General features: G+C 60.6%; 1 protein-coding gene across 9 annotated transcripts; it reads left to right on the forward strand.

The window, feature by feature from the left end:
• The first annotated feature begins 692 nt into the window (after positions 1-692).
• On the forward strand, positions 693-18,594 carry EPS8L2 (EPS8 signaling adaptor L2). Of its 9 annotated transcripts, none has more exons than XR_016393716.1 (22): positions 695-820; positions 3,275-3,335; positions 3,443-3,498; positions 4,299-4,363; positions 11,470-11,631; positions 12,043-12,192; positions 12,282-12,361; positions 12,475-12,617; positions 12,700-12,770; positions 12,939-13,065; positions 13,258-13,346; positions 13,446-13,520; positions 13,731-13,879; positions 13,998-14,130; positions 14,245-14,357; positions 15,686-15,791; positions 16,425-16,538; positions 16,808-16,877; positions 17,003-17,183; positions 17,296-17,428; positions 17,515-17,666; positions 18,004-18,094. XR_016393716.1 is itself a non-coding variant. In XM_089914259.1 (21 exons), the coding sequence occupies exons 2-21, from the start codon at positions 3,292-3,294 to the stop codon at positions 18,577-18,579; spliced, it is 2,637 nt and encodes an 878-aa protein (XP_089770385.1). In that variant the 5' UTR covers positions 693-820; positions 3,275-3,291; the 3' UTR covers positions 18,580-18,594. The 9 variants fall into 9 exon arrangements, 7 of the variants coding, with proteins under 7 accessions (XP_089770385.1, XP_089770386.1, XP_089770387.1 ...); XR_016393717.1 differs by having other exon boundaries at positions 17,515-17,660; positions 18,004-18,084; XM_089914259.1 differs by lacking the exon at positions 17,515-17,666 and having other exon boundaries at positions 693-820; positions 18,004-18,594.
• The last annotated feature ends 3,815 nt before the right edge of the window (positions 18,595-22,409 follow it).

The raw sequence follows: 22,409 nt of genomic DNA on the forward strand, positions 1-22,409 counted from the left end.
CACACCAACGCTGCCCTGGCACTCAAGGACAGCATATGCCACAGGCATCCCGACGCCCCCCTCCCCGGCCGTGGGATAACCCCGCTCCTCAGGAGGTGCCCACACTGGGCTGGGCGACACGAGGAAAGAGACTTCAGGAGCTCCTAGATCGTGGAGGAGGTATCCCCGCCCCTGACCTGGCAAGCTCAGGGAGCTGGACTGCAGGGCCTCTGGCCCATGGTCCTACCTTTGAGACTCACTCAGACTAAAGCCTGGCCCTAGCGCTCCCTCCATACCAGAGGGACCCCAGTGGAAGAGGATGGGACTCGGCCCTGGGTCCTGGGGCACCTGAGGCTGGGGGCACCTGGCAGGGGCAGGTCTGACTTCCCCAGGACTCCACGCCACCCCTCTGGGGTGCAGGCAGCTGGGCTTGCCCCGGGTAGATCTCAGAGCAGCGTCGGGGCGCGCTGTCGCCCAGAGCACCCCAGCGAGGGATGGGCTCCGGGCCCCGCCCACCCGTCCACCAGCGCCCCCGCTTTAGGGGTGGGGTTTGCGCAGAGGGACCCGGGGGGCTGTGGGGACCGTCCGCGGGGAGCCGCGGTGGGGCGGGGTCTGGAGCGGGGGCGGGGTGGGCGGGGCATCCACGTCCCACCCCCGCCCCTGCCCAGTGCCCGCCCGCGCACGGTGACTCTAACCTGCCGCTCAGGTTCCTCCCCGCGCCCCGCCCCGTCTCCTCCGCGCGTCCCTCTCTCCTCTGGAACCAGGCTCCGACAGACGGGCGGACGTACGCCCGGACTAAGGGACCAGTGGGCGGCCAGGCGCGGGGCCGCGAGAGGAGCAGGTGAGTGCCCCGCCTGGCGCCCGCACCCGCTTTGGCCCTGGAGCCACAGGGGAGCCGAGCGCACGGAGGGCGGGCTGCCCGGGCCTCAGTTTCCCCAGGTGGCAGCGCGACGCGGGGCCCTGGCCTGGGTCTGCAGGCCGGGCCGGGGCGCATGGGGCATCGGGCGCGAGGGGCCGCGCCGGGCCCGCGGGCTTTCCCTGGGCTGGTGGCCGCAGCCGGGTTCCCGCGGCCTGGCCCGCCCCGTCCGGTCCTGGGGCGGCGCCGTGCGCTGGGGATGTTTGTAAGCCAGTGGCTTCTGAGTCAGCCGGCCGCCTCCCAGCCCTGGGGCTCGGTGGCGTGAACCCCCTCCTCCAGTGAAGCGGTGTTGAGGAGGTCAGCCCCTGCCCCTCAAAGGATCTGCACCACTGTTGCCGGGGCAGGCTGGGGGCTCCTCTGGCGTGCTAGCCGGCTTCCTGTGGGTCAGAGGCAGGCTGAAACGCAGGGCCAGGGAAGCATCGGGCCGGCGTCAGGCTCTCGGTTAAGGTTGGGGTGTGGGAGTTTCAGGGAGGAGGCTGGGGGCCGAGCTGCCGGGGCCTGTGTGCCTCCAACCTGGGCTGGGCTGGCCTGGGGCAGCCCGTGTGCCTCAGGTGTCCCGGTGGCAGGGGAGGCGGGTGAGCAGGGCTCCTGGTGCTTCTGAAGTGCGCCACCGACCCCCTCTGCCCCACCCAGATGTGGTCAGCCCCAGCTGCGCTGGGAGGCCCAGCCCAGCTGGCGCCGCCTCTGCTCCCGCACCTCCCCCACGGCCTGTGGCGGGGCCTCTCCTGGCCCTGCCCAGTGCAGTCAGGGGTCCAGCGCCACCCAGCTCTCCGCCTGCCTCTGCCTCCCAAGTGCAAGCTCGGCGCCCTGCTCCCCACCTACAGCGTCCCAGGCGTTTCCCTCCCCCAACCCGCAGGGCCCAGACCTGGGCACAGCCAGAGCCCCAGGGTCTCCCCCATCCCGGGCCCCACCTGGCTCCCTGGGCCTTAAGCTGACTCCTCCCCAAGGTTGGTCAGCTGCGAGCTGGAATTTGAACTTGGAGCTGGTCCCTCTGCCCTCCCTGCCCTGCTGGGCCTCCTCCCCCTCCCCTGCCTGACCAGGCACCATACTCGGCCTTCCTTTGCACCCGGAAAATGGCCACAGTGAAACCAAAGCGCAGCCTGGGCCCTGGGGCCCTCAGGGCTAGTGTCATCCCCACCCCAGTCAGCTGAAGAAGCCCCTTACTCCCCGCTGGAGCCGGCCTGTAAGTGGCCTCTCCCCCAGCTGCTCCCCAACCCAGATGCCTGGACCCACCTCCCTGGCTGGCCCTGAGGCCCCCCACCCCGCCCCCTAGGGGAGGCCGAATGTCACGACCTAGGTGTCTGTGTGCTCACAGGCCTCGGTTTCGCCCAGGTGTGTGTGTGTATCTGGACACACGTGCCCAGCACCCTCGGCTCAGCCCGCCAGGAATCCCATTAAGCAAACACTCAGGCTCACCTACTGAGGTCATGAGCATTCCGGGCATTCTCCACGGACAGATGGACAGAGGAATCTGGCCAAGCCGGGACCCTCGGTGGCATGTGGGTGGGGGTAGCCTGAAGCCCCCGGGTCCCTCACACCTCCTGGGAGCCTTCCCTGTAGGTAGTACCTGGTCAAGCTACCAGGCACTGGTGCCCTGGATACCAGCACCCCTGGCTTGCGACCCAACCCTGCAGCCCCCTAAACACTGAAGCTGCAGACGGATGGCATCACTGGTGACATCTGATGTGGCACAGTGTGGACCCGGAGGTCCCCACGGAGCACAGAATCCCACAGGACATGTCAGCCTGGCCCAGGGGCACCAGGCTCTGCTCACCCCTCAGAGGGTGGGCTCCGTCTGCGCTTCACTTTGGGCTCTGGGTCCCCGGGCCCCCTACCCTTCGCCCTGGGCTCCAGCCTCATCTTTTGCTGCCTTTCTCCCTTGTCTGGCTCCCACCTGCCTCAGGGCCTTTAAACATGCTGTTCCCTCTGCTTGGAAGGTGCCTCTTCCCCCGACCCCCCTTCAGAGCCCCCAGGACATCTTCCTCGCAGCCCCACTCCAGACAGCCTCTGGGGGTGGGACCCCTCTGCTGGCACGTCCTGGGGGTCCCTGTAGAGGACCGAGGGTCCAGGGAGGGATGGGGCTGCAGTGAACGCCAGCTGGGCTGTGGAGCAGGGGTGGTCCTGGTGTGTCCGGAAGGCCGGGCTCTGCTTCCTGAGGACTGCCTGCCCAGGCACCCTGGGGAATCTGGCCAGGCCATCGGGACTCCAGGCCCTGGATCCAGGGAGGGATGGGGAGGGGACCCAGGCCCTGTGCTGGGGTAGCAAGGCCCCGGCCAGGTCACGATAAGGTGTCAGCTTGGCTCCCCTGTGCACTCAGGTGTGGGCCAGGCACTAAGCCCTGGACTCAGGCCACTCTGAGGTCTGCCCTCTCACCGCCAGCCACCGTCGAGGACGCCATGAGCCAATCAGGGTCCGTGAGCTGTTGCCCGGGTGCTGCCAAGTGAGCCCCCACCCCCACCCACTAGGCCCCCACCACCCGCTACCCACCCGTAGTCCCCAGGGAGGGGTGCGGCATGGGCCCCACCCTCACCAGCCCCTCCCCTGCAGTGGCAGCCTGGGCCGGTCTGACGGTGTGGCCAAGATGAGTGCCAAGGACCTGTTTGGTGAGTGAGGTTTGAGGACAAGAGGCCTCGGGGGCCAGCTCGGCTGGGAGGGTCTCGCCCACTCCCTTCCCCAGGGCTGTGCCAGGCCCCCACCCGGGGAGACGCAGGTCAGCCCTGGGCACCCAGAGAAGGCCCCTGGACCCTAGTCAACCAGCAGGTGCTCAGGTCCCTCCCCCAAACTCTGGCCACTGAATAGCCCTCCCCACAGTGAGCCAGTAAGGGGAGAGGCCTTACTAATAATTCAGGGAGCATCAATATTGATTCTCTGTGCTCTTCTCCGCCACCCGATCCTCCAGGGGCGGGGGCTCCTGCTGGACTGACTGCCAGGTGTCTGCTCTGGGAGGGCGGGGCCTGGCCGGCCCCCACCTCCCCCAGCTCTGACCCTCCCCCAGCCATGCAGTGCCACCTCCGGAAAGCAAGGAGCCCCAGGGAGGGACAGGGAGAGGCAGGGAGATGGGAGCTGGGAGCTCTTAGAGTTGGGGGAAGCCCTAGACCAGACCCCTCCGCAGGAAGGTGGGCAGGGGGCCTCCAGGAAAGGAGGCTGAGCCTCCTGCATCCGCTCCAGGACAGACCCCAGACACAGTTGTGCCATCACCACTCTGAGCTGGGGGTTCCTCCTGGGGACCGAGGGAGCTCCATGTTCTGCCAGGAGGGGCCATCCCTCCATTCTGTGCCCTTGTGTCCTTCCTGGAGGCCACAAAGGGCCCACAGAGCAGCCCTCCTCCCCTGCACTCTGCCCTCCCTGCGGCCCCACCTGGGGTCCTGCCGTCAGGGGTGAGTGACCGTGTCTCCTTATTCAGAGCAGAGGAAGAAGTACTCCAACTCCAATGTCATCATGCACGAGACCTCCCAGTACCACGTCCAGGTGAGCCCCTCACCCCACGGGGCACTCCTGTCCTCTGTGCTCTGGGGTCCCCGGGCCTGTGGGGAAACTGAGGCCGGGGGAGAAGTGGTCCCACAGCAGGCAGCCTGTACTGGGCTCACCCCCAGAGCCTCCCTCCAGTCCTGGGGAGCTCCCGGTCTGAGGGGCACAGGAACCCTGGAGCTACATCAGGGAGAGGGATGCCAGGGGCAACACAGGAAGGCAAGGACAGCTCTGGGTGCCCCTGGAAACCCCAGTGGGAGGGAAACTGTCATCCTGGCCTCACAACAGGGAGCTAGACTAGGAGGGAGGAGTTTCTGAGCTCCTGCAGGGACGTCCTCGATGGCTAATCCCACTCAGCCTGGACAGTCGAGATGGGTAACTGCACTCTAGATGAGCCGCCAGCTCCGGAGGCCTTTGCTCCTAGGTCACTTTTAATTCACACTTAGAACTCAGGAAATACGTTTTTAAAATGACCTTCCTGCTCGTGGCAGCCGGCCAAGTTCCTGGTTCCTGGTCATCGTCCAAACCTGCAGGACAGCAGGGCTGGGAATGGCTGAAGTGGGAGGAGGGGGGGTACCCAGGATCAGGAAGGTGGGGGGCCTGGACCAGGAAGGTGGGGAACCTGGACCAGGAAGGTGAGGAGCCCTGGACCAGGAAGCGGGGAACCCTGGACCAGGAAGGTGGGGGGCCTGGATCAGGAAGGTGGGGGGCCTGGACCAGGAAGGTAAGAACGTCCCTCCCCTTAGAACCTTCCATGCCCATGGAAGCCAGCTGAGTCACTGCTTTCTGAGCCTCAGTTTTCTCCTCTATACAGTGGGTGCAATGAGACGTGGGAGTCCCTAGGGCTCTTGCATTGGGCTGTGTTGCTGATCAGCCCTCCCTGCCAACCTGGGCAGGCAGGGGCCATCTTGTGTGGTCAGCTCATGACTGCTGCAGGCTCAGCGTCCAAGGGCAGCTCTGCCACCTCTCTGTGGGAAGGACTTTGCCCTCCTTGGTGAGGAGCCACCTGTGCCAGCGGGGCCTCCCAGCCCTTCTCCTAGACTTTGGTCCAAGCTAGCCTGTGGAAGGACCCCAGGCTGGGGCCACCTCTCCTGCCTGCCCAGCAGCCAGCAAGGCTGGGGATGTGGGCAGGTTTGCTGACCCCTCCCGGATGATGAAGCTGAGGCCAAGAGGGAGGGTGAGAGGTGGTGGCAATGGGAGGGGGGGCACCGAAGCCTTGTGGGTTTATTTATTTATTTATTTATATGGCTGCGTTGGGTCTTCGTTGAGGTACGCAGGCTTCTCATTGCGGTGGCTTCTCTTGTTGCGGAGCACGGGCTCTAGGCGTGTGGGCTTCAATAGTTGTGGCGCACCGGCTCAGTAGTTGTGGGGCACGGGCTTAGTTGCTCTGTGGCATGTGGGATCTTCCCGGACCAGGGCTCGAACTCGTGTCCCCTGCATCGGCAAGTGGATTCTTAACCACTGTGCCGCCAGGGATGTCTCAGCATTTGTTTTATACGATTGAATTTTTGTATAGTGATTGAGTATCCTGAGACCTTGCTGAATTCATTTACTTGTTTCAGGAATTGCTTATAGATTCATTGGATTTTTTTATGTACGCAATCATTTTGTCTGAAAATACAGTACTTAATTTCTTAATTTTAGCCACTTTGTTTTCCTTGCTTTATTGCTCTGGCTAGAACTACCAGGACAGTGCTCAATAAAAGTAATGATAGTGGACATCCTTGCCTGTGTCCAATCTTAGAAGAGAGTATTCAGAATTCCCCGTTTTATAAGCTGTATGTTTTTGTAGATACCCTTTACTAGAATGGGGAAGTTCCTTTCCATTCTTTGTTTGCTGAGAACTTTTATCATGAAAGTTGTTGAATTTTATCAAATGCTTTCTCAATTGAAATGTATTTACTATAGTTAATGTAATGAATCATGCTGATTTTTTAAAATGTTGAACCAACCTTGCATTTCTAGGATAAACTTCATTTACTAATGGTTTATTATCCTTTTCATGTATTGACTTGACAAGACTAATTTGCTACTATTTTGTTAAGGTTTTTTTTTTTTTTTTTTTTTTACGGTACGCGGGCCTCTCACTGCTGTGGCCTCTCCTGTTGCGGAGCACAGGCTCCGGACGTGCAGGCTCAGCGGCCATGGCTCACGGGCCCAGCTGCTCCGCGGCATGTGGGATCTTCCCGGACCGGGGCACGAACCCGTGTCCCCTGCATCGGCAGGCGGACTCTCAACCACTGCGCCACCAGGGAAGCCCATTAAGGATTTTTTTGCATTAATATTTATTAGAACATTGGTCTACAATTTTCTTTTCCTGCAGTGCCCTTGGCAGGTTTGGGTATCAGAGTTCTGCTGGCCTTATACAATGAGTGGAGAAATTTTCCTGCTTCTCTAGTCTCTTCAGAGAGAGTTTATGGAAGGTTGCTGTGATTTCCCTCTTAAGTATTTGTTAGGATCCACCTGTGAGGCCCTGAATACAGGGCTTCCTTTGGGGGAAGTTTTCTTTTATTATGAACTCACTTTTATGCCCGTATGATCTGTAGTGATGTCCCCTCGCTCCTTCTGGTTATTGATCATTTGTGTTTTCTCTATTTTCTTCTTGGTCAGTCTTGCTAAGGGTTTATCAATTTCATCAGTCTTTTCAGAACCAACCTTGGGCTCTGTTGATTTTTCTCTGTTGTTTGTGTATTTTACTAGTTCATTGGTTTCTGCTCTTAGTTTCCTTCTTTTCACTTACTCTGGGCTTCATTTGATTGTCATTTTCTAGCTTCTGAAGAGGAATGCCCAGACCATTGATATCAAGTCTTTCTTCTTCTCTGCCATTCATTTAAAGCTATAAAGCCCCTCTAAGTACTGCTGTAGCTATCTTCTTCCACAAGTTTTTTTTTTTTCTTCCACAAGTTTTGATGTGCTTGTTTTTATTATTGTTCAGCTCAGAATATTTTCTTTTTTAAAATTTTATTTTATTGGAGTATAGTTGATTTATAATGTTGTGTTAGTTTCAGATGTACAGCAAAGTGATTCAATTATACATATACATGTATTCCTTCTTTTTCAGATTCTTTTCCATTATAGGTTATTACAAGATATTGAATATAATTCCCTATGCTACACAGTGGGTCCTTGTTGGTTATCTATTTTATATATAGTAGTGTGTGTACGTTAATCCCAAGCTCCTACTTTATCCATTCCCCACCTTTCCCCTTTGGTAACCATAAGGTTTTTTTCGAAATTTGTGAGTCTGTTTCTGTTGTGTAAGTAAGTTCGTTTGTATCATTTTTTTTAAATTAGATTCCACATATGAGTGATATCCTATGATATTTGTCTTTCTCTGCCTGACTTACTTCACTTATTTATTTTTTTAAATAAATTTATTTATTTATTTACTTATTTTTGGCTGCGTTGGGTCTTCGTCACTGCACGCGGGCTTTCTCTAGTTGCGGTGAGCGGGGGCTACTCTTCGTTGCGGTACGTGGGCTTCTCATTGCGGTGGCTCCTCTTGTTGTGGAATGCAGGGTCTAGCCTCATGGGCTTCGGCAGCTGTGGCACGCAGGCTCAGTAGCTGCGGCGCACGGGCTTAGTTGCTTCGCGGCATGTGAGATCTTCCCAGACCAGGGCTCGAACCCATGTCCCCTGCATTGGCAGGCAGAGCCTTAACCACTGCGCCACCAGGGAAGCCCCTGACTTCCTTCACTTAGTATGATCATCTCTAGGTCCACCCATGTTGCTGCGACTCAGAACATTTTCTAAGTTTTCTTGTAACTTCTTTGACCCATGGGTTGTTTAGACTTCTCTTCTTTTTAAACATTTAACCATGTATGCATTTATAGGTATAAATTTCCCCTTAACATTGCTTTTGCTGCATCCCATAAGTTTTGATATGTTGTGTTTCTATTTTCATTTGTCTCTAGATATTTTCTTATTTCCCCTGTGATTTCCTCTTTCACTCATTTGTTGTTGAAAAGTGTGCTGTTTAATTTCTACAAATATGGACCCATGATTTATTTAGAAGTGTGTTGCTTAATTTCCAATTAATAGGGTTTGTAGTTATCATTCTGTTATTGATTTCTAATGGAATCCCATTCTGGGCAGAGAATGCACTCTGTATGTTCTCAGTCACTTGGAGCGCGTGGGCAGTGTGGTTGGGACGGTTTGGCTGTGCAGTATTTTGCTGACGGTGCGCCTCGTGCAGACAGACCGGCTGCCTGATAGTCACTGCACGTTTCTGCCCACTCTCTTTCTTTTCTTTTCTTTTTAAAAATATTTATTTATTTGTTTATTTGTTTATGGCCGCGTTGGATCTTAGTTGCTGCACACAGGCTTCTCTCTTGATGTGGCGTGCAGACTCTAGAGCACGTGGGCTTAGTTGCCTGCGGCATGTGGGATCTTAGTTCCCCGACCAGGGATGGACCCCACGTGCCCTGCATTGGAAGGCAGATTCTCAACCACTGGACCACCAGGGAAGTCCCTCTTTTTTATTTTTTAATATTTATTTATTTACTTATTTATTTTGGCTGCACCAGGTCTTAGTTGCGGCATGTGGGATCTTCGTTGCGGCATGTGGGATCTTTTAGTTGCAGCATGCAGGCTCATGGTTGCGGCATGCTAACTCTTAGTTGCAGCGTGCATGTGGGATCTAGTGCCCCAAACAGGGATCGAACCCGGGTCCCCTGCATTGGGAGTGCAGAGTCTTATCCACTGGACCACCAGGGAATTCCCCTGCCCAGTCTCTTTCTAACCTGCCCATGGACATGTAGGTTGGCCTCCAAGAGTTGTGAAGGGAGCAGCCTTGTACCCGTGCCACATTCTACATGTGTGCAGGTTGCCTTGAGATTGTAAGAGGGAAGCATGTGGGCTGGTCCAGTGTCATCAACTCCTCCCCAGAGCAGCCAGGCGAGTGCGGAACAAGGGTTCCTCCTTCTCCACGTCTTAACCAGCCAGTGTAACCCACAAGGGCTTGTTAGTGCTGGGCAACAGAATAAGCGAAAACTCATTCCGAAAGTCATAGTCTCCAGCTTCAATTTGCAATTCTTGTATTGAATGAGTCTGCATATATACGTGTGTGTATATATATATATACTTTTTGGCCGCACCGTGCAGCCTGTGGGATCTTAGTTCCCCAACCAGGGATTGAACCCGGGCCCTCAGCAATGAAAGTGCAGAGTCCTAACCCCTGGACCACCAGGAAATTCCCCTGTGTATAATTTTCTATAGTAAAAGGTTACTTATATTTATTTTCCTATAGACTCTGTGTTCATACCTTTTGTCAATTTTTCTATTGAGCTGTTAATCTTTTACTTATTTACATATTCTTTCATTCTTTTTTCATTTATCGTTGGTATCCTTAATTATTAAACAAAATAGAGCTTTTAACAAAGTAAGAACTGTCATTGTAATGCATGTTGGCCTTTTCCTGTATCAAGAAAATTAGCCTACATCACCTCCATTATATCTATTATTATATCTGTGGGGTTTTTTTATATACTTTGTATGTGGTACTTTTTTTCAGGCAGAATTTTTTTTTTTTATTAAGTCAAATTTATTGGTCTTGTCTTTTTATTACCTTTTTTTTTTTCGTGGCCCCACCGCGTGGCATGCGGGATCCTAGTTCCCTAACCAGGGATCGAACCCACGCCCCTGCAGTTGAAGCTCAGAGTTTTAACCACTGCACCACCAGGGAAGTCCTGGCCTTGTCTTCTGAGCATCTGGATTTTCTTCCTTGCTTAGCAAAGTCCCCCAGTGAAGAAGGCCTTCCTGAGATTATCAGAAGTTACCTAGTATTTCCTACTAGCACTTTCATGCTTCCATGTTCTGTGGTTAAGCCTTAACTGCCTGGAGTTTCTGTGAGTGTTCACCCAGCTGCCCCAGCATTGTCTACTGAATTCAGCAAAGGTCAGCGAGGACACATGGGGGATCCTGGAAGGAGGAGGGGCCTGAGCCAGGCTTGGAGAGAGAGGAGCGGGGCGGGCCAGGGGTCCCCATGGGCTGCTCGTTCATTCCCATCACATTCACTGGGGGCCTGCTGGGGGCCCAGCACTGTCACAGGCACCGGGGGGGGCAGCAGACAGAAAGCAAACGAAGAAGCATGTCGTGTCCAGCATAGAGTCGGATGGTGATAAACACGAGGGCAGGTCGGGGGCGTGCTGACGGTGAGCCCGTGGCCAGGCAGGCAGGAAGGTAGTGTCCGCGCACAGTCTGGAAGGAAGAGCGGGCTGAGGGAGACCGGGCTCGGGCAGAGGTGGCATGTGCCAAGGCCTTGTTGTGAGCCTGCACCAGGGCTGCTGGAGGGGCAGGGAGCCTGGTCCTGGAGCCCAGTGGCGGATGTGGGTGGGCTGGGGGCTGTGTGTGTAGGGCTGCCAAGGGGTTTGCCAGGGCACGTCCATGGCCCCCACAGACATCCCCCAAGGAGAGCAGAGGACCCCCAAGGTGGGGCTTTGTCTCTTCAGACCCCCAGGGCAGGGATGTTCCCCTCAGACCCCCAGGGTTAGTTGTGACCCCCTCAGACCCCCAGGGTTGACTATGACCCCTCGGATCCCCCAGGGTTGGCTGTGGCCCCCTCAGACCCCCAAGGTTGGCTGTAGCCCCTCAGACCCCCAGGGTTGGCTGTGGCCCCCTCGGACCCCCCAGGGTTGGCTGTGCCCCCTCAGACCCCCAAGGTTTGCCGTGGCCCCTCAGACCCCCAGGGTTGTCTGTGGCCCCCTTGGACCCCCCAGGGCTGGCCGTGGCCCCCTCAGGCCCCCAAGGTTGGCTGTAGCCCCTCAGACCCCCAGGGTTGACTGTGGCCCCCTCGGACCTCCCAGCGTTGGCTGTGCCCCCTCAGACCCCCAAGGTTTGCCGTGGCCCCTCAGACCCCCAGGGTTGTCTGTGGCCCCCTTGGACCCCCCAGGGCTGGCCGTGGCCCCCTCAGGCCCCCAGGTTTGGCCGTGGCCCCCTTGGATCCCCAAGGCTGGCCATGGCCCCTCAGACCCCCGGGGCTGGCTGTGACCCCCTCAGACCCCCAAGGTTGGCCCTAGCCCCTCAGAGCCCCAGGGCACAGCCCCTTGGCCCTGGTTCTTGGCACCAGGAAGGCTCCACCCGGAGTGACCCCCTGCCTGCCCACCCAGCACTTGGCCACGTTCATCATGGACAAGAGTGAGGCCATTGTGTCCGTGGAAGATGCCATCCGGAAGCTGGTGCAGCTGAGCTCCAAGGAGAAGATCTGGACACAGGAGATGCTGCTGCAGGTCAACGACCAGTCGCTGCGGCTGCTGGACATCGAATCCCAGGTATGGTGGCAGCAGGAGGGAGGGCGTTCGCCCATCCTGCAAGGCAGGCACAGGCAGTGACCCAGACACACTGGGCCTCTGTGGGAGAGGGAGCAGGCCGAGGGCCGAGAGTGCAGGGGAGCCACGTCACACAGGGACACGTCCACCTCGCAGAGCTTCTCCACCGGCTGTACCGAGGCGGGGCCCGTTGTGTGCACGTTGCCCCGTGGGGTCCATGTCCATGTCCAGGCCACGTTCCTTTTCCATGCCATATCCGTGGCGTGAACGCTACAGGCCATGCCCACAGTCAGCCCGTGTCCCCGGCATCCGCTCCTCGGGTCTTCCCCGTGCCCATGGCCGTGAGCCCTCCTCTGTGTCTGGGACTCTCGCCATGCACCATGGCGAGCCCGGTCCCAGCCGCCTGTCCCCCAGGAGGAGCTGGAGAACTTCCCACTGCCGACCGTGCGGCACAGCCAGACGGTGCTGAACCAGCTACGCTACCCATCGGTGCTTCTGCTTGTGTGCCAGGACTCAGAGCAGAGCAAGCCCGACGTCCACTTCTTCCACTGCGACGAGGTGGAGGTGAGGGCCGGGCAGTGGGGGGCGGGATAGGCGCGGGGCGGGGAGCCCAGATCCCTCCGGAGAGCCAGCCTGACGCCCCGTCCCCCCAGGCGGAGCTGGTGCACGAGGACATCGAGAGCGCGCTGGCCGACTGCCGCCTGGGGAAGAAGATGCGGCCACAGACCCTCAAGTAGGGGGGGGAGGAGGGGAGGGAGGAGGGGCGGGGGGGAGGAGGGGCGGGGGGGGGGCCGGGCCTGGGGCTGGGGCCGCGGCCAGGCTCAGCGGCCCTTCGTCCCACTTCAGGGGCCACCAGGAGAAGATCCGGCAGCGGCAGTCCGTCCTGCCCCCGGCCCAGGGCCCGACCCCCATCCCCTTCCAGCGCCATGGCAGGGACTCGCCCTCCACCAAGAACCGAGTGGGCCTGCCCATGCCGCTCGGAGACCCAGGTGGGCCGAGGGGGATGGGCTGGGGGCGGCAGCAGGGTTGGGGTGGGGGGGCTCAGTCAGCAGCAGCTCTGCTCCCGAACAGGCTTTCGCCGTTGGGAGTCGCAGGACGAGGAACCGAGGGCCGTGCTGGCTCAGAAGATCGAGAAGGAGACGGTGGGTCTCAGGCCGGCAGGACCTCCCACTCACTCCGGGCTCCTGGGGCCAACCCCCAGCCAGCACCCACCCCCTCCCCCAGGCCAGCGGCCAAGAGGCAGCGGGTGGGGGTGTCCCTGCAGCGGGTGGGGCTCCGGAGGCTGACCCCTGCCCCTGCTCTGACCCCAGCAAATCCTCAACTGCGCCCTGGACGACATCGAGTGGTTCGTGGCTCGGCTGCAGAAGGCTGCTGAGGCTTTCAAGCAGCTGAACCAGCGCAAGAAGGGAAAGAAGAAGGGGAAGAAGGGGCCGGCAGGTGCGGGGCAGGGGGTGGGGGGCACCGGACAGGGGAGGGGCATCGGGGTGGACACAGGAGTGGAGGTGGGGAGCCCAGTGGCCACTGAGTGGAGCCAGGCCCAGTCTCAGCGGGTGGGGAACACTAGACTGAGGCCAGACCCGCCGGGGCAGCAACGGGCCGGCCAGGCTCACCCCGCAACCCCCTGTCCAGAGGGCGTCCTCACGCTGCGAGCACGGCCCCCCTCCGAGGCCGAGTTTGTTGACTGTTTCCGGAAGACCAAGCTGGCCATCAACCTGCTCGTGAGTACAGCGGCCCACCCCATCCCTCCGAGCTGCTATTGTGGGTGGCGTGCCTTGTCCCTGGTGCCACCCCACAGTCGGCCTGCTCCCTGCCCACAGGCCAAGCTGCAGAAGCACATCCAGAATCCTAGCGCAGCCGAGCTGGTGCACTTCCTCTTCGGGCCTCTGGATCTGGTGCCTGGGGCTGGGGGGAGGCAGGGGCTGGGGCGGGGGAGTGGGGGCCTGGGGGGCTTGCGCCTGACTTGGGGGGAAGCAAGTGCCCACCTTGGGCAGTGGGCTGGGGCCGGCGTCTGCACTCGGAGTGGGGGGCGCAGTGGGCAGGCCAGTGGTGTTGCAGGCAGGCGCAGGTGGTAGGGGGGCCTCTGACGCCCCGCTGTGCCCCAGATTGTCAGCACCTGTGGTGGCCCAGACATTGCTCGCTCCGTCTACAGCCCCCTGCTCTCCCGAGACACTGTGGGCTTCCTGCGCGGCCACCTGGTCCCCAAGGAGATGGCGCTGTGGGAGTCCCTGGGGGAGACCTGGACACGACCCCGGTAGGGTGGTGGCATGGGGCGCACACCACGATGGGTCCCTCGGCGGGCGGCCTGGGGGTCCTGGGTGGGGCCAGCTCTGGTGGGTGGGCCCAGCTGACCCCAGGACCTCCCTCCCCAGCTCCGAGTGGCCTCGGGAGCCGCAGGTGCCCCCCTACGTGCCCAAGTTCCAGAGCGGCTGGGAGCCACCACTGGACGTGCTGCAGGAGGCCCCCTGGGAGGTGGAGGGGCTGGCGTCAGCCCCCGGTGATGAGGTCAGAGCACCTGCAGCCCCGCTTGCACTCCAGCCCCGCCCACTGCCCTCACCACCCCGCCCTCCTGGCCCAGCCCCTGCTTCACACCAAGTCCCAGTGTCCGCTTCCCCACAGCCAACTCCAGTGAGCCGCACGTCCTTCAGAAACTCCCCAAAGCATGGCCTCGCATCTGAGCCCACACCCCAGGGAGACGTCCTCCCCCAAGTCAGCTCCCCACATGCTCACAGGTAAGCTCTGCTCAAAGTGAGGGAGTGTGACGCTCACGCCTCAAATCACGGAGGCTCTGCTGTGGGTACACTGCCACCAGGTGGCAGCAAACGCCTTTTTCACGACGGTCAAAATACCGCTTTCCACACGAGAGCCGGGTTTCCTTTCAACTTTGTGGTGTACAGTTGAGGGGAAAATGTCGAAAGCACCCATAAAGTGCTTAGATGACGTACCTAATACGTTATCTCTTTTTGTTTCTCCACGTTTATGCTTTAGAATCATGGTTAGAAATGTACTAAACCACTGAACTTAAATGGTCTCAACGATCCCAGTTGCCCTGGTGGGGCTGATTTAGGCCCAGCCTCAGAGCCGGAGGAGGAGACCGATGGTCTGGGTGGGAACGGCCTCTCTCCCTCTGGCCGCACACATTTCCACAGACCAAGTCTTACAGCCCCAAGGCCTGGGGGAGTCCCCATCCTTCCTCCCCTCCCCTCCTACTTTCTGTTCTCAGTCCTCGCCCAGGACCTGCCTGGGGAGCTCATTACCCACCAGACCCCAGGATTCAGTCTCAGGAGGGGAGGGGCCTGGAATCCATGTTTTGAACAAGTGTGCCCCTCCCTGTGCCCCACCAGCCTGATGCCCTGGTCCCTGGCCTGGGGCCACCTTCAAGAAACATTTTCATCCTTTTACCTCCAGCCCCTGACCAGTCCACCCTGGCCAATCCTGACACAGCCCCCCACCAGGGCCCCAGAGGCTGCCCCAGCCCCAGAGCCCCCACTTCCCCAGGGTCCCGAGCCCTGCACCTGTATGAGGGGTGCCCTCGTGATCAGGGGCCAGACTGACCAGAAGGGATGGCCCAGCACGGGTGGCAGGCACAGGCCTGCTCCGTGCAGGAGCTGGGACACCCTGGGACCCTGCAGCCCACGGGCGGCCCTGCGTCGTGTCTGCAGTGCCAGAGGGACTATGGCTCTGAAAGCATCCGGCCCTCCCCCGATGGTCAGCCACTTTCCAGGGACAGCCTGTCCTTTCTCGGGTACACGCCTGGCTCTAGATCCCCTGGGGGGCTGGACCTGGAGACCCCTAGGCCTCCAGGGCTAGGGGCTAGGGCAGGGCAGGCCTTGCTGTGCCCACAGACCCTTGCATCCCGTCCGCCTCCGGCCCCCCCACACAGGGGGCCCCAGACGCAACGGGGCTGTCACAGTTTCCATCCCAGCTGACAGCCGCAGCCACTGTGCCGCAGAACAGGACGCAGCCGTTCACCTGGGAAGCTGCTGCCCCTGGCCCTCCCCCAGGCCCAGGAAGAGACCCCAGCCCAGCCCTGAGCCTCAGCCCCTCCCATTCCACACAGGGGCTACGAACCCGCACCGGCCATGGCCAAGTACGTCAAGGTCCTCTACGACTTCACAGCCCGCAACGCGAACGAGCTGTCGGTGCTCAAGGACGAGGTCCTGGAGGTGAGTGGGGGCCGGGGAGCGGGCGGTGGTCCAGAGGTGGGATCTGCCTGACCCCAGGGCTCCACTCTGGGTCAGCAGCCTGGCACCTGCCCCAGCACAGCCTGGCTGAGGGGCCTCCCTGTCTTGGGGAGCTCGGAGGGAGCCCAAGGGCCCCTGGGCTGGGCTGGGCTCGGGCTGAAGGGTGGGGTGGGCCCTCCCTGTGCCGAGTGGGGGATCCCCCAATGCAGCAGGGGCTTGTCGTTCATGCCCACCCCGGGAGCCCCCTCAAGGCACTTTCCGAGTTTTGTGTCCTGAATCCAGGCCACCCGCTGGGGGACAGAAAGTGGAGCAGCTGGGGGGGGGGCGTCTATATCCACAACCACACTAGAGACTCAGGAGGCTGCTGGGAGGGACGGGGAGGGGGGTGGCCCCTATGGATGGGTGGGAGGCCAGGTGGGCCAGGGGCACCTGGAGGGGGTGTGTAGAATGGGGAGGGGGGAGCAGGCTCAGGGGGGACTCTGGAACTCTCTCTGGCCCATCGGTAAACAGGGGCTCACACCGGCGGTCCCAGCACCCAGCACTGGTGCCTATGGCGGGGCCGGGGCGGAGCGGGCGCTGTGGGTCAGGGGTGATGCGGGGGTGCGGCGCCCACAGGTGCTGGAAGGCGACCACCAGTGGTGGAAGCTTCGAAATCGCAGCGGCCAGGCAGGCTATGTGCCGGGCAACATCCTCGCCGAGACCCGGCCGGAGGACACCCTCCTGGAGCAGGTGAGGCGGAGGTCTGCTCCGTCCTGCTGCGGGGTCAGGCCGGGTGGCGGGGGGTTGGTGGGGGGTGGGCAGAGAAAGACCGGGCCCGGAGCCTGGACCCCGCGACTATAGGGGCTGGTGCGGGGGCTCCCCGGCTCCGGGCTGAGTCTGGGAAGGTGGGGGGCTGGGCAGGTCCTGGGAGGTGGGGGAGGAGGGGCGGGGAGGGGTGCCGGGAGGGATGATAAGCTGACCTAACGGCGCCCCCACCGCCCCTCTTGTTCACCCTGCAGGGGGTGAAATACTGGGGTCCTGCCAGCCCAACCCACAAGCTGACCCCAGGCTTTGCCGGGAACAAAGGCGGTGAGGGATGGGGCCGCCAGACCCTACGGGCGGGGGTGGGGGGGCCCAGAGTCAGCGCGGGAGGCGGTGGGGAGGGGAGCCCCGGGTACGCGCGGGGCAGGCCTGAGCCGCCTGGCGCCCCGCAGAGCTGATGCATCACATGGACGAGGTCAACGACGAGCTCATCAAGAAGATCAGCCACATCAAGGCGCAGCCGACGCGGCACTTCCGCGTGGAGCGCAGCCAGCCGGTGCACCTGCCGCTCACCTACGAGTCCGGCCCCCTCGAGGTCCGCGCCTGGCTGGAAGCCAAGGCCTTCAGCGCCCGGTGAGCCGAGGGGCGCACGGGGCGGGCAGGGGGCGGGCGCGGCGGCCGCCGCGCCCACGGTCAGGGCCCCGCCCTCACGCCTCCCTCCCCGCCCCCTGCCCCCCGCCCCCAGGATCGTGGAGAACCTGGGCATCCTGACTGGGCCCCAGCTCTTCTCGCTCAACAAGGACGAGCTGCGGAAGGTGTGCGGGGAGGAGGGCGCCCGCGTGTACAGCCAGCTCACCGTGCAGAAGGCCGTCCTGGAGGTGAGCCGCCCCGCCCTTCGCTCCCCGCGCGCCCCGGGAAGGGGGGCTGGCGGGACACTGACCTGCGGGTCCCCCGGCTCCCCCAGAAGCAGCAAGGTGGGTCGGAGCTGGAGGAGCTCATGAGCAAGTTCCATTCCAAGAACCAGAGGCGGGCGGAGGAAGACAGCTAAGGCCCGCGGCAGGGCACACGGCCCGCGGCGGGGACCGCCTCCGCGGCTGGAGTATTATTTTTGTACGTGTACGTATTTCGGACCGTGGACTCGGACGGAGAGTCGTGCCGGCTGGGGACCGGCTCGCCCGCCTCGTGGCACATGGGGCCTGTCCTCCAGCTCCGCGGTGCCCCGGCCCACACTCCCCACCTGCCCCGATGCCCACCATAGCCAAACTTGCCACCAGGTGGTGCCAGCCCCTCGTCCGCCCGCCCACTGAGGCCAGAGCTGTGCCGGTCCCAGACCCGGCCCTGCCCTTCCCCACAGCTCTCCCTGAGGCCACAGAACCCACACACGCACCCTGGGAGGGGGCAGGGGACTTTCCTCTGGCCGCCTCCGTCCACACAGGGGTTTCTCCCAGCGCAGGTGACTCAGGCCCTGCCGCCGTCCCCACGGCCCCCTGCCACCTCTGCATCCCCATACCTCCAGTTGGCCGGCTGCCGGCCACCAAGGCAGCAGACCCCAGCCACCCAGCTGCCCTTGGCTCTGAACTGGGTGGGCTGGGGGACTCCGGCCCCACTGGGGTGGGGGCATGCCGTTCTCCCTTCACCACCTGGAGGATCAAGGATGGACTGGACACCACTCACCCGAGTTCTGGCCTTGGGCACCCCTCACCCCCACCCCAGCCCTGCCCGCTCCCCCCTCCGCAGAGCCGGAAGGGAACTTTCTCTGAGCAAGTTTCAGGCCAGCCTTGCCTGGCGTGCTGTGTGCTGGGGGGTGGTTCTTGGAGCCCTGGACTCTGCGGGTCGCACCCCAGCGAGGAAAGGTGACCACGGCTCAGAATCCATATCATTAAAGCACTTAAGCCTCCCAGCAGCCCTGTGTCTGTCTGTCTGTCTCCTGGAGCCCCCCGGGATTGCGCCTTTGGAAGAGCTCCCGAGCAGAGGCAGGCTGTGGCCAGGCGGGGCTGGGCATGTTCCCAGTGAGCTGCTCACCCCTTGACCCAAGTGGGCGGCCCAGGACACCCTCCCCTCCACACCCTTGCGAGAGAGCCCAGAGGACACTCCTGGGAGCTGGAGGCTGAGAGGGGGGCCCTGCCCACTGATGTCCGTCCGGAAGGCCCGAGTGGGAGTAGTGGGGAGCAGGGCTGCCAAGCCTCCAGGGAGGGAGGGGGCGTGAGTCACAGGAGCAAGACGGAAGCTAGATTTAGAGATCTTAGCCCAAGCTGAGGGAGTTGCCCCAGAAGAGGGCGTGGGCCTGCAGGGCCGGGCAGATGGCCAGCTGGGACGGGGTCCGTGCAGGAGCGGAGGGGTCCCTGAGCACACAGTGGGCAGCTCTCCGCACCACGCAGGCTTCTGGCCACCTGGCCACGAGCGAACTTGGGCCCCACCCTTGGAGGCCCCTGGTGCTCTCTGCTGGCGGCCCTGCCTGTGGTGTGTGGCGGCCGGGGTGCCCTAGCACCTGGCTAGGTCAGGGGCGTCTGACCTGCATATCCCCAAAGCAGCCGGTGGACCCACCCTGGATCAGGGTGTCCAGAGGCTTCGGTTCCGGGGTCTCTACCTGATGGGCAACTACAGGAAGCTTGGACCCAGAGGCAGGTTGTACCTTTCACGGTGGGAGATGGTGGGCCGACTGTCCCTCTCTGGGCCAGGCCTCGGAAACCCCGACTCCCAACTGGGACAGGCCGTGCTGGGCCGAGTCTGTCCAGCAGAGCCCAGTCAAGGGCAACTGGGGGTGTCTGGGGCCTTCTGGGCTACACCGAGACTTGACCACCACGGCCCCGTCTCCCTGGGAAAGGAAGGTTCTCCCCACAAGCCCAGGCCACGAGAGGAGGCTCTGTCCTCCCAGGCCTGGGCAGGACCCCACAGACAAGGACCCCAAGATGAAAAGGGAGGGTTGAGGGCATCAGCCTTCCTCCAGAAACCCACAGACCCTGCTGGTCCAGAGCAGCCAGCAGTGGGGAACCCGGATCTGACAGCCTCCCCACACCCTGCCCTGCCCCCTGCTTGGCTGAGCCCCTGCCTCAGAGCGGGGATGAGCACCTCAGTGCCCTCTCCCCCGGGGCCTCAGGCCAGACTTCACTACCCAGGAGCTGCTCTGAGATGCCCCGGCCCCGCCTCTCTGCTCAGGCCTCTGGGCTCCCAGGAGGGGCTTCCCCACCCTCCCAAGAACAAGGCACAGAGGGGCCAGGTCCCCTGCCTGGAGCCCCAGAGTGGGTCAGGGCCTGGGTTCCAATGCAGTTTGGCCTGATGCGTGTCCCTAACCACTCACGTCCCCACCTCCCACCCTGCCCTGGTCAAGCAGGGCAGAGGGAGGGTTGGATGGCACCAGCCCCAGCGGAGGCTGCGGGGGATCTGACCATGGGTGGAGCGGGGAACGTCACACTGGGGAGCTGCCCGCCCAGCACCCACTCTGCACCCGGCTGTGCCTCCAGCAAATGTCCCCCCCAACAAGGCCGTCTCTGTCTTGGGGACAAGCTCGTCTTTGTGGCCCTCCTCCCACCCGCGTGGCATGGCTCTGTGTCCCCTCCTCTCCTCCCGTACACAGGCCTGGCCAGGAAGCAAGAGCGGCTTCCCATGACATTTTGGGTGGAGCTTCTTCTTTTTCCTTTCTTTTTAACGTTTTCAAAATATTTGATTCACCAAAAGGTTACTGCACAAAATAGCATAGGGTGTGAGATGTCTTCACACCTACATCAAGCTGCTGGGAACAGAATAGAGGTGAGGGGTGCACCTGTCACCTGTGCAAGGTGCTGCTCGGCAGGGTCGGCTTCACAGGTGAGGACGGCACGAAAGCATGAAAAGGGTCCCGACCAACCACCCGGCCCCACCACGATTGACATCCTGAAGTGTCAGGCTAACGCGAGAGGCAAAATTAGAGCTGAGAAGCTCTCGACCTGTTCAGTAGTTAAACCGCACGGCGCGGCATTCCAGGTGGGGTCCACAGGTCCCTGGGGGGCCCTGGAGGCTACACAAGCTGCATAACAAGACAGTGGTATATTACGGGTTGAACTGTTTCCCCCCAAATTCATATAGGATAGGGTGATGAGGGTGGGTCCTGACCCAACATGACTAGTATCCTTATAAATAAGGGACATTTGGACATAGACATACACACAGAGAAGTCTAACCCGAACCTGAAGATGGAAGCAGAGGTCAGGCCGCTGCTTCTACAAGATGAGGAGCATCAAAGGTTGCAGCAGGGCTTCCCTGGTGGTGCAGTTGTTGAGAGTCCGCCTGCCAATGCGGGGGACACGGGTTCGTGCCCCGGTCCGGGAGGATCCCACATTCCGCAGAGCGGCTGGGCCCGTGAGCCACGGCTGCTGGGCCTGCGTGTCCAGAGCCTGTGCTCCATGGCGGGAGAGGCCACAACAGTGAGAGGTCCGCGTACCACAAAAAAAAAAAAAAAAAAAATTGCAGCAAACCACCAAGGCTGGGGGAGGGGCCTGGACCAGATGCTCCCTCACAGCCCTAGACGAGCTAACCCTGCCGACACCTGACCTTGGACTTCCAGCCTCCAAGACTGGAAGACAGTGAATTCCTGGTGTTTAAGCCGTGCAGGTTATGATACTTTGTTACCGCAGACTCGGAAGCTAACACCAGGTGAGCTGCCGTTTTCACTGGGCTCCCGTGGCACAGATGGCGCAAAAGCCCCAGTGGGTGAAGCTGTTGGCTCAGCAAGGATCCCGGGGTGGCCACGGGGCAGGGCCCCCCGTCTTCCCCACACACTCTCCCAGGGAAAGAAGCGCTTTCAGCAAACGCTCCGAATTTAACTGACCTCAGTCTGGGCCGTGGCGCAAGCGTCCCGCTGCGCTGGACTCGGGTGACGGGCGAGGGGTGAGAACCACTGACCGACGGGCCGTCGTTGTTCACACCGGGGTTCTTGGCAGACGTTTTCTCCAAAATGAGAAAAACAGCAGACAGTCTTTGTTGCCACAGTAAACTCGAGCTCTCTAGTGGGAATGAGAATTTTGGAACGTGCCAGCATCAGCGAGACAGCTTCCCGACCTGAAGGCCTTTCTCCAAGCTTGTGATGTTGGTGTGAGTTCCACGTGGACATGGAATGGGAGACTCTGAACCAGCGTTTTCCAAACGACCGATGCGCCATGTTACAGCATCACGGCGGCCAGAGACCCGTCCATGGAGCGAGATGGACTGAGGGTCCCCGGAGCCCCAGTGAGTGGTGCACAGGGTGGGCTCCCGGTCCAGACTGCAACCGCCCCGAAAGATGCCATGTGCTGGGGTTTGGTGTCGGAGCAGAGGAGAAAGTCCGCGAGGATCCCAAAAGGCTGTTCATGTGCTCCTGCCTTTCCAGCTGCAAGTCTGGGCGAGGCCGGATTTTCTCTGGATGCTTCGACCAAGACGACATTTCCCAATTGACAGAAGACAGATGCGGTGACGATGTCCAGCTGCCGTTGAGGAGCCTGACGTCAGGGAGGTTCGCAGAAATGTGTATTCATGCCACTCTTCCTACTGAATTTTTAAAAAACTATTTCTCAGAAATCTATTCTTTATGTGTTGAATGCTGGCTCCCCAAAATGCTACCAAGGGACAAATCGATAAAGCTACGTGGCTTAGCTACCTTGAGAGTCTTAGCAGGATCTGGGGGGCAAGGGTAAGGTGTGTGTGAGGTTTGGGGTCTGGATTAGAATTAGGCAAATTCAAGACATAATTCGTTCAGGATTGGTGAGCACTTAAAGGGTTGGAAGTGAGTTTAGAGGCTCAGCTGAGGTAAACCATGGTATAGATGGTTTCTACAAGTCTGTCATCATTATTTTAAAAGGAAGAATAAATGCAGGTCTTTAAATTTTCATAGTTTTATTTTCTAATACA

This window comes from Delphinapterus leucas, chromosome 7, assembly GCF_059928025.1.
Source record: "Delphinapterus leucas isolate spDelLeu-1000000601 "Yukka" chromosome 7, BTC_Dleu_Yukka2, whole genome shotgun sequence".
In the NCBI taxonomy this organism is placed as follows: Eukaryota; Metazoa; Chordata; class Mammalia; order Artiodactyla; family Monodontidae; genus Delphinapterus; species Delphinapterus leucas.

Excerpts from the sequence above, each read along its gene's own strand:
- EPS8L2 (XM_089914259.1), top strand. The coding sequence starts at position 3,292 with ATGAGCCAATCAGGGTCCGTGAGCTGTTGCCCGGGTGCTGCCAA. Across the intron at positions 3,499-4,298 it reads GAGTGCCAAGGACCTGTTTG|AGCAGAGGAAGAAGTACTCC; the intron begins GTGAGTGAGGTT and ends CTCCTTATTCAG. Across the intron at positions 12,362-12,474 it reads ATGCGGCCACAGACCCTCAA|GGGCCACCAGGAGAAGATCC; the intron begins GTAGGGGGGGGA and ends GTCCCACTTCAG.